Consider the following 13,756-nt stretch of genomic DNA (forward strand, 5'->3'; position numbering starts at 1 on the left):
CATTCTCTTTCATCAGATTTTTTATAATGATAAATCTATTATATGCATAGCATCATCACTCTGGTGTACGAAAATGAAAAATCTATTCTGGGAAATGACTGAAAAGAAAAACCAAAAATTGAAAATATTTTTTTATTCACAAATTGAAAAATAACATGTGGAAGAGTCAAACACAGTAAAATACCAATGATATACAATTGTTCTTTAAAAAATTTCACTGATAAAGCATTCACCCTAGTTATAATCATAAAAATTTGAGATGAATAAAACTTTGAAGGAACGTAAAACAATGAAATGTTTGCACCTATAATTAAGTATACTCTTGTCTACCTGATGAAAAGCAGAGTATAGTAGAAATTTAAATGTTTTGAGCACCATATGAATGCTATTACATGTATTCACTAATAGAAGGTGTAAACTACCTTTAAAGTATGATGGACTTTAAAATCATATTACACCATCCTTGTTTTTGTCCCTATTACATCATATTCCCAGCTTTCTTCATACCTACAGTAAGACCTAGCCCTGCTGGTCATGACTCAAATGAAATATGACTCAAAAAAGAGAAGTAAATTGCAATTGAATAATTTGGTGATTCTACTGCCATAAAGATTATGTTCACATAACAGTATTGATACAGTTTTGGCACAATAATTTGATATTTCTTTATGAAACTGATGACCGTGTAAGATGTTGAAATGCTTCTTGTACAATGTATTCAATATTTCATACATATGGTCTACAGGTGTGAATAATATTTCGGATGTTTTGTGCTTGATCCTATGTTTGGTCAGTAATAACATGCAGTTTTGGCCACTGTCAGAAAGTTCAAAGATTGAAATGGTACTTGCCATATGACCTCTTCTATATGTGTACATGTGCAATTTGTATATTATGCTATAAAAGATGGAGCAGCATATATGTATGTGTGTTAGTACAATAAATGCTATAATTCAATCTTGTTGGATTAAATTATTAACACAGTCATAAAAACTGCTGCTACTCAAGCAAAACTGTTTAATATATGAGATTAAAACGATTCATTTAAACAAGAGCACCTACTTATAGGACAACAATTTTGATTTTTGAAGTAGCTCAAATGCAAAAGTTAACTAAGCTGATGAAAATCAATAAATGGTTAAAACTTAAACATTAAAGACAATTTAACAACCATCAAAACATTATACATTGAATTTGTATTATAAAGCATAATGCCAAAATTGTAATTTCAAACATGTTCTCTCTCTCTCTTAATTGCAAAGCACTTACACTTATCTATGTTGTATAAATAACTACATTCTTACATCAGGTTAACGCAATATGTTGCAGGATGTACATTACAAAACAATGAATGGAAATAAAGCCCAAGTGATTCAACTTGTTCTGCTTCCCAGTTTTCAGTGTTTTCCTGAACATACATTATCTTAACATACAAGGGAATTTGCATTTGCAAGCATTGTTTATTAAGGGGCTTCTTGGCTTTTTAGAGTTCAATTTGTAAAGACTATGTTCTATAGAATGTATATTCAATTTAACATAAAACAAAAATGAAATGTTGGCAAACTAGCAGCAATTATAAAAAGAATTTGTCTTGATATATTGACGGACCAAGTTTTATTTGCACCTGACTTACCTTTAAATGTTCCTTAAATAGTTCAGAATATATATTACATTTGATCACAGCAAAAATGTAGCCCAAGTTATATGTACACTAAACTATACATGGGACTCTCCTTCCATTAGTATTGAGTTCTGTGAGTTCAATGTACACATTCAAGCAGATTTCAAAATGACTCACTTAATTGTTTTACAACCTACAATGCTTCAACCAAAGGTGCCAGAACAAGTCAATGTAAAAGTGGTGTATATTTGTTCAACCATAACACCAGTACATATTTAACTCAAAAACCTCTTATAATTGTCAATAAAAGTGATTTTTTTCAGTTAAATATGCTCTGGTGTCATTATTTCACCAAAATACACCATAGATCTACACCTTGGCCGGACACCTTTCGTTTTAACTGAGTCAAATAAATAAATTTTCTTCTTCAAAACAATCCTTTCCAATCCAAAAACTTCTAAATATTTTAACAAATTGCAATGCTTAAGATTTACAATAACTGTAGTTGGAACTTTATTCAACCTTTCTTTCCTATTAGGTATAACCCTAAATAATTGAATGTACTGAACAAGACATAAATCAAAATAAAATCACATAAATAAGTATCTACATTATAAATACACTTTTTAAAAAATAAACTAAAATCCTCTCCCAGCTTGGTGAGAGCTTACATGATGCAATGTAACCTCCAAAGTCTTTAAAAAAAATAAAAATACATTTTTAGACATAAAACATGTCTGCGATGCTTTACAGGCGTCACATTTTTTTCCCCTAAAACTAAAGAATGTTTTTACATACATTTCAAATAGGAGACACCACTTTACTAAGTTTAACAAGAATTGTTGCTAAAAATGTAAAACATACTTCATACTTTTAAACATTTACAAAAAAAGCTTTCTTAAAATGTATATTTAAAATATAGAATACATCTTACTGAATATATATTAAAAACAAATGTCTTTTTTTTAAATTCATCCGCATAAAAATATATTTTAAAAAATTGGCTCAGCCTGGTGTCCATTACATGTATTTTATAACAAAGACATGACACAAAAAAGACTAACCCTAAAATCCTATAATATATGTTTGGAACAAGATTATCATACATCAGATGCGTCGCCTGCCGTGAGCAGTCATCAATTTTCGAGTCAAGGTCACTATAATCCCAAAACCTATAGGGGTCAACTACTGACCAATGACCATTGTGAATATATCATTTGAAAACTTTGCACCAAAAAGTTCAAAACGTGTCAAATGGATATCAAAGTGTGAACATGAGGATGACAATAACACATGACAAAGTAATCCCTACATGTCTTACATGCTTGGCAGGCGACTCAAAATTTAACAAATTTATACAATTTTGAACACATCACTTAAACACTATCCTAATCAATAAAAAATGATTATATATGCAGTCTACTGGACAGATTTTTTATGAAACGAGATAAATTATAATTACATGTATTATGACATGGTTAAGTGCAATTTCTTCAAAAAATCAAATGCCAGTGTTAAAAGATATAAAGCTAGCATATTAACTTAAATTGTCTTTCCAATATTTGCATCCCAAACTTTGCCATGCATGAACATTAAAATATCAATTACATATATTCTTTGATCTAGTAGAATGATTTCCATGTAAACCCATGGACGAAAATCAAAGTGTTATAATTATGACCATACAGCGAAATGAAGATGGCAATGACATACAATATCTGAACGTACAAGAGCTTTATAACAATAGAAGCACAAAAAGAGACGCACACTTTCTACTGCCTGACTTTTATACTTATAATGGACACATATAAACAGTCCTTTATTGCCACAAAACTCCACCAAATCTGTGTCAGCGACCAATTTTCTACACAATTTTAGTTGTGACCTGGAATTGTTAGGGTTGTGTTCTCGTTAGTTTGCTTCATGAAATTCTCAAAATAAGTACTGTCTAGTTATCTTTTATGTTAAGTTCACAACAATTGAAATGGTGAACAAATTGAGGAAAGGTTCCAAGACAAATTGAATAAATCTTAGCATCTAAAAGAAAATATTTAACCTTTTGTTTTAGGTTTAAAAAAAAAAAAAGTTTGAGATGTTTCAAGAGAAGCAACTGAAATTGTTCCATGTGGCTCATATGTATAAGGGTTTACCAATGCATGGCAATTACAACAGTTACTGCTACTTTTGGCTTGTTGTGGGCTGAAATATACCACCTACTGAACAGGCCCTATCATCATGGGCTGTGAGCTTATAGGGCAGCTATTGTTCCTATTGTCAAAGTATTTCAAATAGTCACAATTAATAGGATTAAACCAAATTGGTCCCAGGGACTTTTCTTAAGATGTAAGATTTCCAAGTTGCAACCAAAATCGTTAAAGGAAACTGGCTTAACAGAAGGTCTAAATATCTATGAGCTTATATTTGGGCTGTTGTTCTGTGAGTTATTTGCAGAGGAGAGAAGCGCAGCTTTCTTCCCCTTGGACAGTTGCTGAACCTGCTTGCTCAAGTCTCGATTCTTCTTCTCGAGTTCACGATTTTTTCCCTGTAACAAACAAATAAGGTCCATTTTCTTCTCTAGATCATCAACCTTCCATGTAATACATGTGAGGATCGTACGATGAATTACAATTATCATACTTGAACATTTATTCAAGATTATTCCTTTGTAATTCTAACTTAACCTATCACAGGTATCACACCTGTGAAAGGTCATGTTAGAATTATAAAGGAATAATCTTGAATAAATGTTCAAGTATGATAAGTGTAAGTCTATCAGTATCCCTGCACACCCTTCAACAAACACAATGATTTTATAGTTTGTGACAGAATACATAGTTTTACACTAAATTAAACAGATAAAACCATGGATGGTTCTATGTGCCTCCCTTTGATGACTCATAAACATGAATGAAAGGTTTCACTCAATTAACTCATGATCAGGGTACTTTAATAAATCTGGAAATAATTGTGAATTCATGTCAATAAGATTTAAACACTAAATTCCAGCTTGGTTTCACACACACCTGTAATATCTCCAAAGACTCCAAATTCTTCCTCGTCACATCTGTCAGCTTGGTGCGTAAACTTTTTTCATTCTCCCACTGAGAGGCCTTGATCTCTGTCATCTAAAACATGCATTGACAATCACAGTTCATGAAACCTGTCTAATTGAACAGCTTAATCTGGACAATGTCCAGTGGTACTAGTAATTTTTTTTCTTGTTTTTATAGACGAAGAACACATATCATTTCAAATAAAAGTCTTTTGCGTTATCTGGCATTGAAACACTGATGCTTAAATAAATACTAGAAATGTGCTTACTCAGAAACAAGCACAGTACAACCTTCTTTGTCTGACTAAAACCAGTTGGTGAATGCAAGATGATTTTCTTTGTTAGTAAAACAATAAATTAACAGCTAAAAGGATTATGCCTTGTTAATGGTAAATAAATAATATGGCTATTATAAATCATAAAAACTTAAGAAATCCGACCAAATAACATCAAGAAGTTGTTAAACAGACCCCACAACTTCTTCATAATATTCAATACTTCAATATTTCAGCTTTGTGATTTTATAAAACAATCCTAAATCATTTGCCTGCATAAGTACCGTATTTTCTCGACTATAAGGCGATTCGCTTATAAGACGGCCCCCTAACTTTGCCCATGAAATCTGGTGCTTTTTGTTTCGACTCGCTTATAAGACGGGGTCAATTTTTAAGCAAATCTAAAATGCTAAAATTCTTCCTAATGTGTAAAAATGTTCAAGCTCAACGGACAATTATCGACTTTCGCGGTAACTGTTTTTGTTTTACTCAAAGAAAATGGCGTGTGAGCTCTCTATTTGGAGGTAGGTTAAAAATGAGTACATGGTTACGCGTTTAAGTTTGCAGGTCGTTACTTATCGGAATTTTAATAATTAATCAATAACAACATATGTTTGTTTTAGTTTATTTTTTTATTGAAGACACCAATGAAGTTCTTCGGCAAAATAAATGGCTTCAATAACATAACTGCGAAAAGCCGATGCATGAATAGGTGTTTGTTTAGCAATAATGCTTTAGGCAATATTGTCCCTTGATTGGCGACGAACATAAAGGATTCATATTCGCATTGTCATTTGTTTGCTTAATCAAATTGACAGTTAGGTACCTACATCATATTAAGATTCCAATTTATTGATTTGATATATCTGTCAAACTAATTATACTGACACGCGCCATGAGAAAAAATGCAGATATAACGGTACACTGTGTGACGTCAGAGCACGCGCGGTGAAGAGATTTCGTGTTGTTGTTTACTTAATTGCCCCATACTTGTATCAGCAGACGATATACTGGATAGACGAATACACTATGTAAAAATTTACTGATTTTGACTTGAATCTTTTTTTAATATTTTATCGACTCGCTTATAAGACGGGTCCCCTACTTTTGGGGTAAAAATCGGGACCCAATTTCCCCGTCTTATAGTCGAGAAAATACGGTACTAAGCTAGAATTTTAAATCAGGAAAAAGTTTTTTTTACAAATTAGGGAGCCATCAAGTTATGTTTTCTCTAGTTTGAAAGAAAACTTTCTCTCTCAGATCAAAACAGAGATTATGTTTGACAGTTCAGAAAGAAATCTTCGCCAAAGGATCCCTCTAGCTTAATCCTTGTACATCCAATCAATTTTGTACAAATATTACTCAATTATGGGTAGATCTTCATGAGTTGCTCACTTTTTTCTCCTTTTCTAAGAGCTGCTGGTCCTTCATTGAGAGCTGTTTCTTCAAGTTGTTAAGTTGTTCTTGCAGCCGGTTGATTGCGATGATATGCTCCGAGCTGTTTGGGTCCACTGGAGACTTCTCAGTTGCCAGCATTGACGTCTTGTTCGGGGTCAGAGAGCCCGGCAAGCCATTTGAATCAGTGTTCTCTAACCTTGGTCGCTTGCTTGGGGACCTTGGACTATGAGATCTGAAAAAGTGCAAGATATTACTAAATATGTATTTATTTCATTTTTTTCATCCATTAAATAAGTATTATAAACTACAACAAAGGTATCAGACTTGGGGACTTGCTCATATTTTTAGAGCAAAAAAGTTATGCAACTGAAAACACTAATATTATCATTCTTTTATACCGAAATTGCAGAAAAAATACATATAAAGTACAAAAAAACAACAACTTGGTTTTAGTGGGGAGCGAACCAAGTCAGTAAGCCAAGAAAAAAATAGAATACAGACAATAAAACCGCTTGCCCACAAAAACTCTTACATAAATGGAGGAATAATTTAACCTTTAAGCCTTTCGTTGAAAAGTGTACCTTCAAAACTGTGGACTTCAAAGAAAATATTTGGGCATATATCAACATTTGTTGAAGGATTCCAGGTGTCCGTATCTTAGTTTTAACATCCTAATGGTTGGCCACACATTTTTCGTCATAAAAAAGTGCATTAACAAAACATGAGCCAGTCCCTTTAAGGTTTTTCCCATTGGATACCTTGAAAATGTATTTTAAACAAATCAAAACCTTTGAAAGGTATGGGTCATCTTCCCAAAATGGCCACAAATACTAGCCCTGAGATGCATGATGATCACTTCAGTTAGAATGATCATAAGTCAGATCACCGAGGACTTCTAACATATTTGCTGGTCTTAATCTAATCTGAATTTTACTTGGTAAGGCTAACTAAAAAGTTAAGTCAAGAAATATAGGTGTAGGAAGAATTCTGACATACTACCTAAATGTCTATCAACATTGAACATTTTATTTATAAAATATGTAATTAGATATAAGTAAATACCTGAATCCAACAAACCTTTTATGATGTTTCTTATGGTGATGGTGATGATGATGATGATGCCTATGTTTGTGAGACTCTTCTTTATTTTCCTGCTTTATCTTCACATCAGAAGAGTCATTGCTCTTCTCTTCCTTGTGTTCACGGAGAAAGTCAAATGATGACGCAAATGACGGAGGAGTTGACTTCTCCCCAACGGAGAGATTTAACATTGTCAAGGAGTCTTTCTGAGGTTGTGCGTTAATAGATGACTGAGAATTGCTCTCAAACGGTGATATTTTATCTCGGCTGGCAGGTGTTCCATTACTGTCCTCTTTTGATATTTTTTCTAACTTATCGTAGCTGCTTGGATTGGGGCGCAGACCTTGTTTCTTCTCCTCTTGTCGCTGCCGGGCCTTGGCAATCACACGCTTGTATGCAAGAGTGCATAACCAGCACAGGAGTCGCCCATCAACCTGCAACAATATTGCTATGTTTACACATGACAAGGTGTTATTTTTCTAGCATGGTGGCACAATAAACAAGAGCTGTCACAGAGACAGCGCGTTCGACTATTCCGCCGCTTTTCGGTGTATGGATTGAAAAGTTTTGGTGAAACATGCATGGATCACTGGTAGATTACATTTCAATGTAACCTCCTCATAAGTATAGGTTGGGGGCATGACAGTGAACAAGTGTGCTAAGTTTCAAAGCCATATGTCAATGGACTTTGAAAATATTTGAGGTGGTACGCAAACTTTAACATAAGTGGTTACACCACCCTAACCCTTAATGCAAGAACTGAATAAATGGCTAGGATTTCTATATGTTCCTTATTATGTGAAACCACTAGTGTGACTTTACATGCCTTCAATATCAGCAAAGGTTCTTTCACTTAAATTTGATAAGGGTGAGCAGCAAATGCAAGTTTAAGAAAAAAGGTCTCTGTTCATCCCTCTTTGTTTATACAACAGCATTGCACTACGATGCCATTGATAATTTATTTTCCAGATAATAAAAGGGGACATCTAGACTATAAAGCCATAGTAATGGCCTTCATAAACATGCGTACCAAATTTCATGTGAATACATTTAAGTTAACAGTTTTCTGAGTTAAGGCTATCATTTAAGTTCTTGCACAAGGATGCCACCAAGACTATGGCAATACCTGGACAATTCTTCTTCATAAAACCAGAAACCTACAAATCGGTGAAGCAAAAGAATGAGTCGACTGACAAGACGAGTAAGTGAGAACCTTGATCCAGGTCAGATCGGTCTAAATGTTTCCTGACATATTGACTTGCCTTTGCTCTGTTCTTGTCTGTCCTGTCAAATGCACACTTCATCTTGCACTGTTCGCACGGTGCAGGTGTCCCATACTTCTTCTCATATGCTGTGCACCTCTGGCACTTATGGTCAACAAAAGCTGCTGTCAAATTGCAGAATCTACACACTGCTGGCTGAAATATGTAAATATATATATATATATATATATATTTATCATATTTTATCAAAATCATTCTTAGTTGAGCATAGTTATTAATTATGTTCACATTCTAAAAGTTATTTTCTTTAATAATTTTAGTTTGGAGTTAATTAAGTAAACATCGAAGTTCTGTCTTTGTATGCTGTGAACAAAAAGGAGTACTATACCTGCACTTTTACTATACCTCAACATCTTTCTTCAAAACAAGGAACAAGCAAACACAAACATTCATTGCAAGCCTCTACAATTGCAAGTATATGTTTGAACAATCAGTCTAGAAACTGCCTACAATTCTTGTATATGAAATCCTAGATTCTTACCTCACCATAAACTTTGAGGTTTTTGGTACAGTAGCGACAGTTGTTGTTGGTGGATCCTTTCCTGTAATACAATATGGTCGCATCAATAGTTAAAATAGGCTTTACAGAATTCTTAAATAAATTGAAAATAAACTCATGTAGGACAGGTTCTGTACAGGTTATGTATCTTATGATATATCTGATTTTACCACGGAAAAAATCTGTTTACTGTGCTAGAAATTAGAACAAAAAGTTACTTAACTTCATGATGACTTTTTTCTTATTTTTTTAAATAATTAACCACGGTATCTTTTTTAATTAACCACGGTATCTTTTTATGTTTTTAAATGTACAAGCAAAAACCTCAATTAGTATTTAAACTAATTTTAATCCTGCCTGCTTATGTATAAACTCCATGTGGAGTGAGGCAATCAAGTGATGATGATGAAGTTTCTTACTCTCCTGGTGTGAATTCATCTCTGCACAATGTACACTTTACAACTGGCTGGTAGTTTCGGCATTTCTGAAAAGAAAAACATTCCCCCAAATTAGCCAAGGTCAACCATGAGTAAAACATGATCAGCCTAGCTTGAAATTTGACACATACAGTAACTGTTTTTCTCTTGAAAACTGCTTGAATGCGTCCTTTCTATATTTTACTGATTAAGAATTACTGAAATAAATGAATATATAAGGTCTTTATGACAAACTACTTCTATGAATCTAAAACACTCAGTGAATGTTGCTCTTGTTGCTCTCGACAATTGGAAATAAATGTACATTGAACTGTTTAATATTTACCAGCAAGCAACCTACAAGACTGCCCAAGTTGTGAAGATGGCGACCCAGAAATGACAACCAGCAAGCTTCTAAGAGAAGTCAGCTTTATTTCTGGGTCTGCAACTACCCCGGAACAACTTAGTGTCCATTGGATACTTTATTTATACTTTACTTTACATGTCTTATTCTTATTTGGCGATCTAATAAGGTGTCAATGTGTATTGTATTTTAGTGCTCCATGCAGTATACTTAATATATTTTAGACATGTATAAATTGGAATGTTTACATTTACACATCTTTTTTCATCACCAGTGCTATTCCATGATAATACTTATATTTGCTACTAAATAAAAGATGCCTGTTTTACTTATTAAATCAATTAATTTTTAATAAATTTACAAGTTTTTTAAAGTTTAATATTCTTTGAAATTATTTTGTAAAACTTTGAACAGCAGTGCTGTTTTTACTTGTACAATTGCATGCCTATTTTACATCATTTTACCACTCATCATCCACAGTTTCAATTACGAAACAATGCCAAAATCTTTCTATTCTGTTTCCTTCGATAACCATCTCACACCTTACCTTGACTATTGACTAAATAATTAATATATGGGACAACTTCTCTGTATTTGGCGTTACTTTGAAGTGAAGCGAGTTTGTGTTGGTACAACTCCTTCTGTTACCAAATGAATCACTTGTTTACCCATACACTACCAACCACATGTTTTATGCAAAACAAAGCATGGCCTTCACAGGAGAAATTGAATTTAAACTTTACAAGCGTATGGTTGAAGGCCTTCTTGCCTCGTTATCATGTGGAAAATTCCCCTAAATTAAACGAATAATTAATATTGTGTAATTATATGCTACATTGTATTCAATACAATATCTATTCACACAAGTTTAAAGAGGGCATACGAAATTTGGGAGTAAATTGACCATAGCTTTTGAAATCTTTTACAGTTCATGTCAGTAACACTCAGAAGAGGAGTTGACATTAAACAGAGATAGATAGTTGTAAAGCATAATTTTCATGATGTGATTACGGATCAAGTGATTTGTAGATAATTGGCCAAGTTTGTACTGAATATTAATAGGATGGGAACAAATGAACAGCCTTCTGAAAAATAACTGCTACCTTTATTACTTTTAATTAAAACTTTGCAAAGCTGCGCATAGCCATAGAGCAACGCAGGGGAAAATATTAATATGAGCGCGAGTTGAAGTGAAAATCAGATTAAAATGATAACATCAGTGGTAAGGAAAAATTGTGACAATAAACAAATTCTGCAAAACTGTGTGGTTGGTAGTGTTTACAGTTGTGACACTTATTTATTCATAGCTAAGAAAGGACAAATTGGACTACAGTCGATTAAGGGATTCCGAATCAGTAAGGACAAATCCAGTGCTGTATAAATATAAGGATAGTCAGTTAAATGATACAATACATGTTCAGGAGCTCATATATATGGACTAGATTTTTATTACTTTCAAATAATGATGAGACTTCTGAAGTCCATATATCTTGTTGTCTAAATATACACACTCGTTGTAGGAATTCCGAATCAATTGAAGATGTTTAGGATCACGTGATATGTTAGGCTGTTTTATCCAATCACTGCATCTTCTGTTCTCTGAAGTTGGGGGTCGTTTCAAAATCAACTTGAACTGTCAAACACATGTCAAAACAAACATGGAAAAGGCCAAAAAAAATAATCTTTGATTCTCATGCGGACTTTAAAAATTAAATTGGGTGTATGGGTGAATTTTATTTAGAAAAAAATAGGCTAGTTAGAAATAATGAACTTGCAGTCTCTTATTGACAGGCACTTTTATTTTTTTTTAATAATAAGAAGGTTGGTCATATTTAACTTTATTTTACATAATCATTTGTCCTAGTCAAATGAAAAAGTAAGGCTGGTGGGTTAAAGTAAGGATGTGGGGTTTCAGACAGGTGGTCAAGTGAAAAGCCAAAATGATCGATTTTGCCATCAATCTTGTTAATGTATTTGAAGTAGGGCTGAATGTAACAAATATCTTTTGTAACTATATTTATTTTTTGTTAATACCTGTAACAAAAATAAATTGTGACAAAATATACATGGAATATATAAACCAGTGTCTACTGGCTTTGTTAATACCTTTAACACATGCAGTACCAGTCACTGACTAGAAATTAAATAAAAAGAATATGTAACAAATAAAGATAACAAACATGGTGTATATGAAATGGAGATATGATGGAATAAGATAATGATGGTGTTGAAAATAGTAGAAAATGGGCATTACTACTCACTCATTTTCTAAGCTGGAATTTTGCCCAATGAAGTTGCTATTGAAACATGTGTACCAAGTTTCATTTGAATTTCTTAAACGTTATCTTATCTGAAATGCCAAGGGTATCACAATTCCTTGACTGTTTTCTTAAAATTCAAAAAAGAAAAGCTAAAAGTATAATTGTCCCATTATCTGATAAAATTTCAATACAAAGTAAATCTAACTGTTTATATTTCTGATCACAAGGTTCATTGCACTCCCAGATGTCATTTCAGCAACAGTATCTTCCAAATTCTTAACAGTTTCATCAAAGCATGATGCCATTGGCTGGATGGTGTATTGACATTGAAGCACCACACCATCACCATGTAACTTCATTTTGCTCAGGCCACTGACATGTACTTGGTACTGGATCACCACATGTTTCAGCATACACAGTTCCTCTCACCATGAAATTGGAAATAAAACACACTTTTAGTAAAACACTTCATACTGTGTCAATGAATTGTATGTAAATGTACTTGTATGTGGTGATTAAACTCATCTAAGTTTTTAAGAAATTAAGTAAAAAGAAAACACTAAATAACTTACAAGATACTCACTGATGATTTCTAACTAAAATGAGCTACAAATTTGCAACCACAAGTTCTTAACTTCCAATTTCGAGGTTTGCCCCTGCAAACCCACAACCTCATGGCCATCAGTTGCTTCTACTATTAAGTATAAGATCTAGCAACATTTAAAATTTTATGAAAAAGTATACTATAACATAAATTTATATACTGAACCAATGGCTTAGTAATGTTCTGTAAACTTCAGGCCATGATTTCTATCATTTAATTTTCAGACAAGTATTTTTGGTTTAAACTTCTTAAAGCTGCACTCTCACAGATTGAACGTTTTGACAACTTTTCTTATTTCTTATTTTTTGTCTTGGAACGAGCCAATTTTTCCGAAAAACCCTGGAAATTAGTGATATAAGACTGCTGACAAAAAATCAGATTATATTTAAGTTAAAAAATGATATTTTATGCATTTTTCTTAAACCGTTAACCGTATTAAGTAAGGGTTTAAGCCATAAATTTTCGAACGGAAATATAATAGTCTACAATCTGATTTTTGTCAGCAATCTTAAATCATTGGTTTGCAGATATTTATGCAAAAAATTGCTCTTTCTGAGATAAAAAAAAATAAAAGTTGTAAAAATGGTATACATGTGAGAGTGCAGCTTTAAACCACTCAATATGAATTTTACTTGCAACTAAAAAGTGATTTTATGTAGAAAGTTGAGTTTTCAACAAATATTTTTACACAAGAATGTAGAATTGTTTACCAGAACGTTATTTACTGTACAATATACAATGCACTAGACTTTGAGACAGCCCCCAACATGTGACCCGGAATTCCTGCAATAACCAACTTTCATTTTCAATGAAAAATCAATATTTATTCTCAATATATTTTTGTGGGGTGCTAGCATCTGTTAAAGTAAATATCCATCTTATGTTAAAACCCAAAATAACAAG

General features: G+C 32.9%; 1 protein-coding gene across 1 annotated transcript; it reads right to left on the reverse strand.

Annotated features, from left to right (window-relative positions):
- Window positions 1-118: 118 nt before the first annotated feature.
- LOC128237093 (protein FAM76B-like) lies at window positions 119-9,746 on the reverse strand. Its single transcript, XM_052952302.1, has 7 exons — window positions 9,628-9,746; window positions 9,191-9,251; window positions 8,689-8,844; window positions 7,424-7,860; window positions 6,344-6,578; window positions 4,645-4,746; window positions 119-4,163 (listed from the first exon to the last, which is right to left on the reverse strand). Exons 1-7 carry the CDS (start codon window positions 9,744-9,746, stop codon window positions 4,029-4,031), a joined length of 1,245 nt encoding a protein of 414 aa, XP_052808262.1. The 3' UTR covers window positions 119-4,028.
- Window positions 9,747-13,756: the final 4,010 nt, after the last annotated feature.

This window comes from Mya arenaria, chromosome 6 (genome assembly GCF_026914265.1).
Source record: "Mya arenaria isolate MELC-2E11 chromosome 6, ASM2691426v1".
Lineage (NCBI taxonomy): Eukaryota > Metazoa > Mollusca > Bivalvia > Myida > Myidae > Mya > Mya arenaria.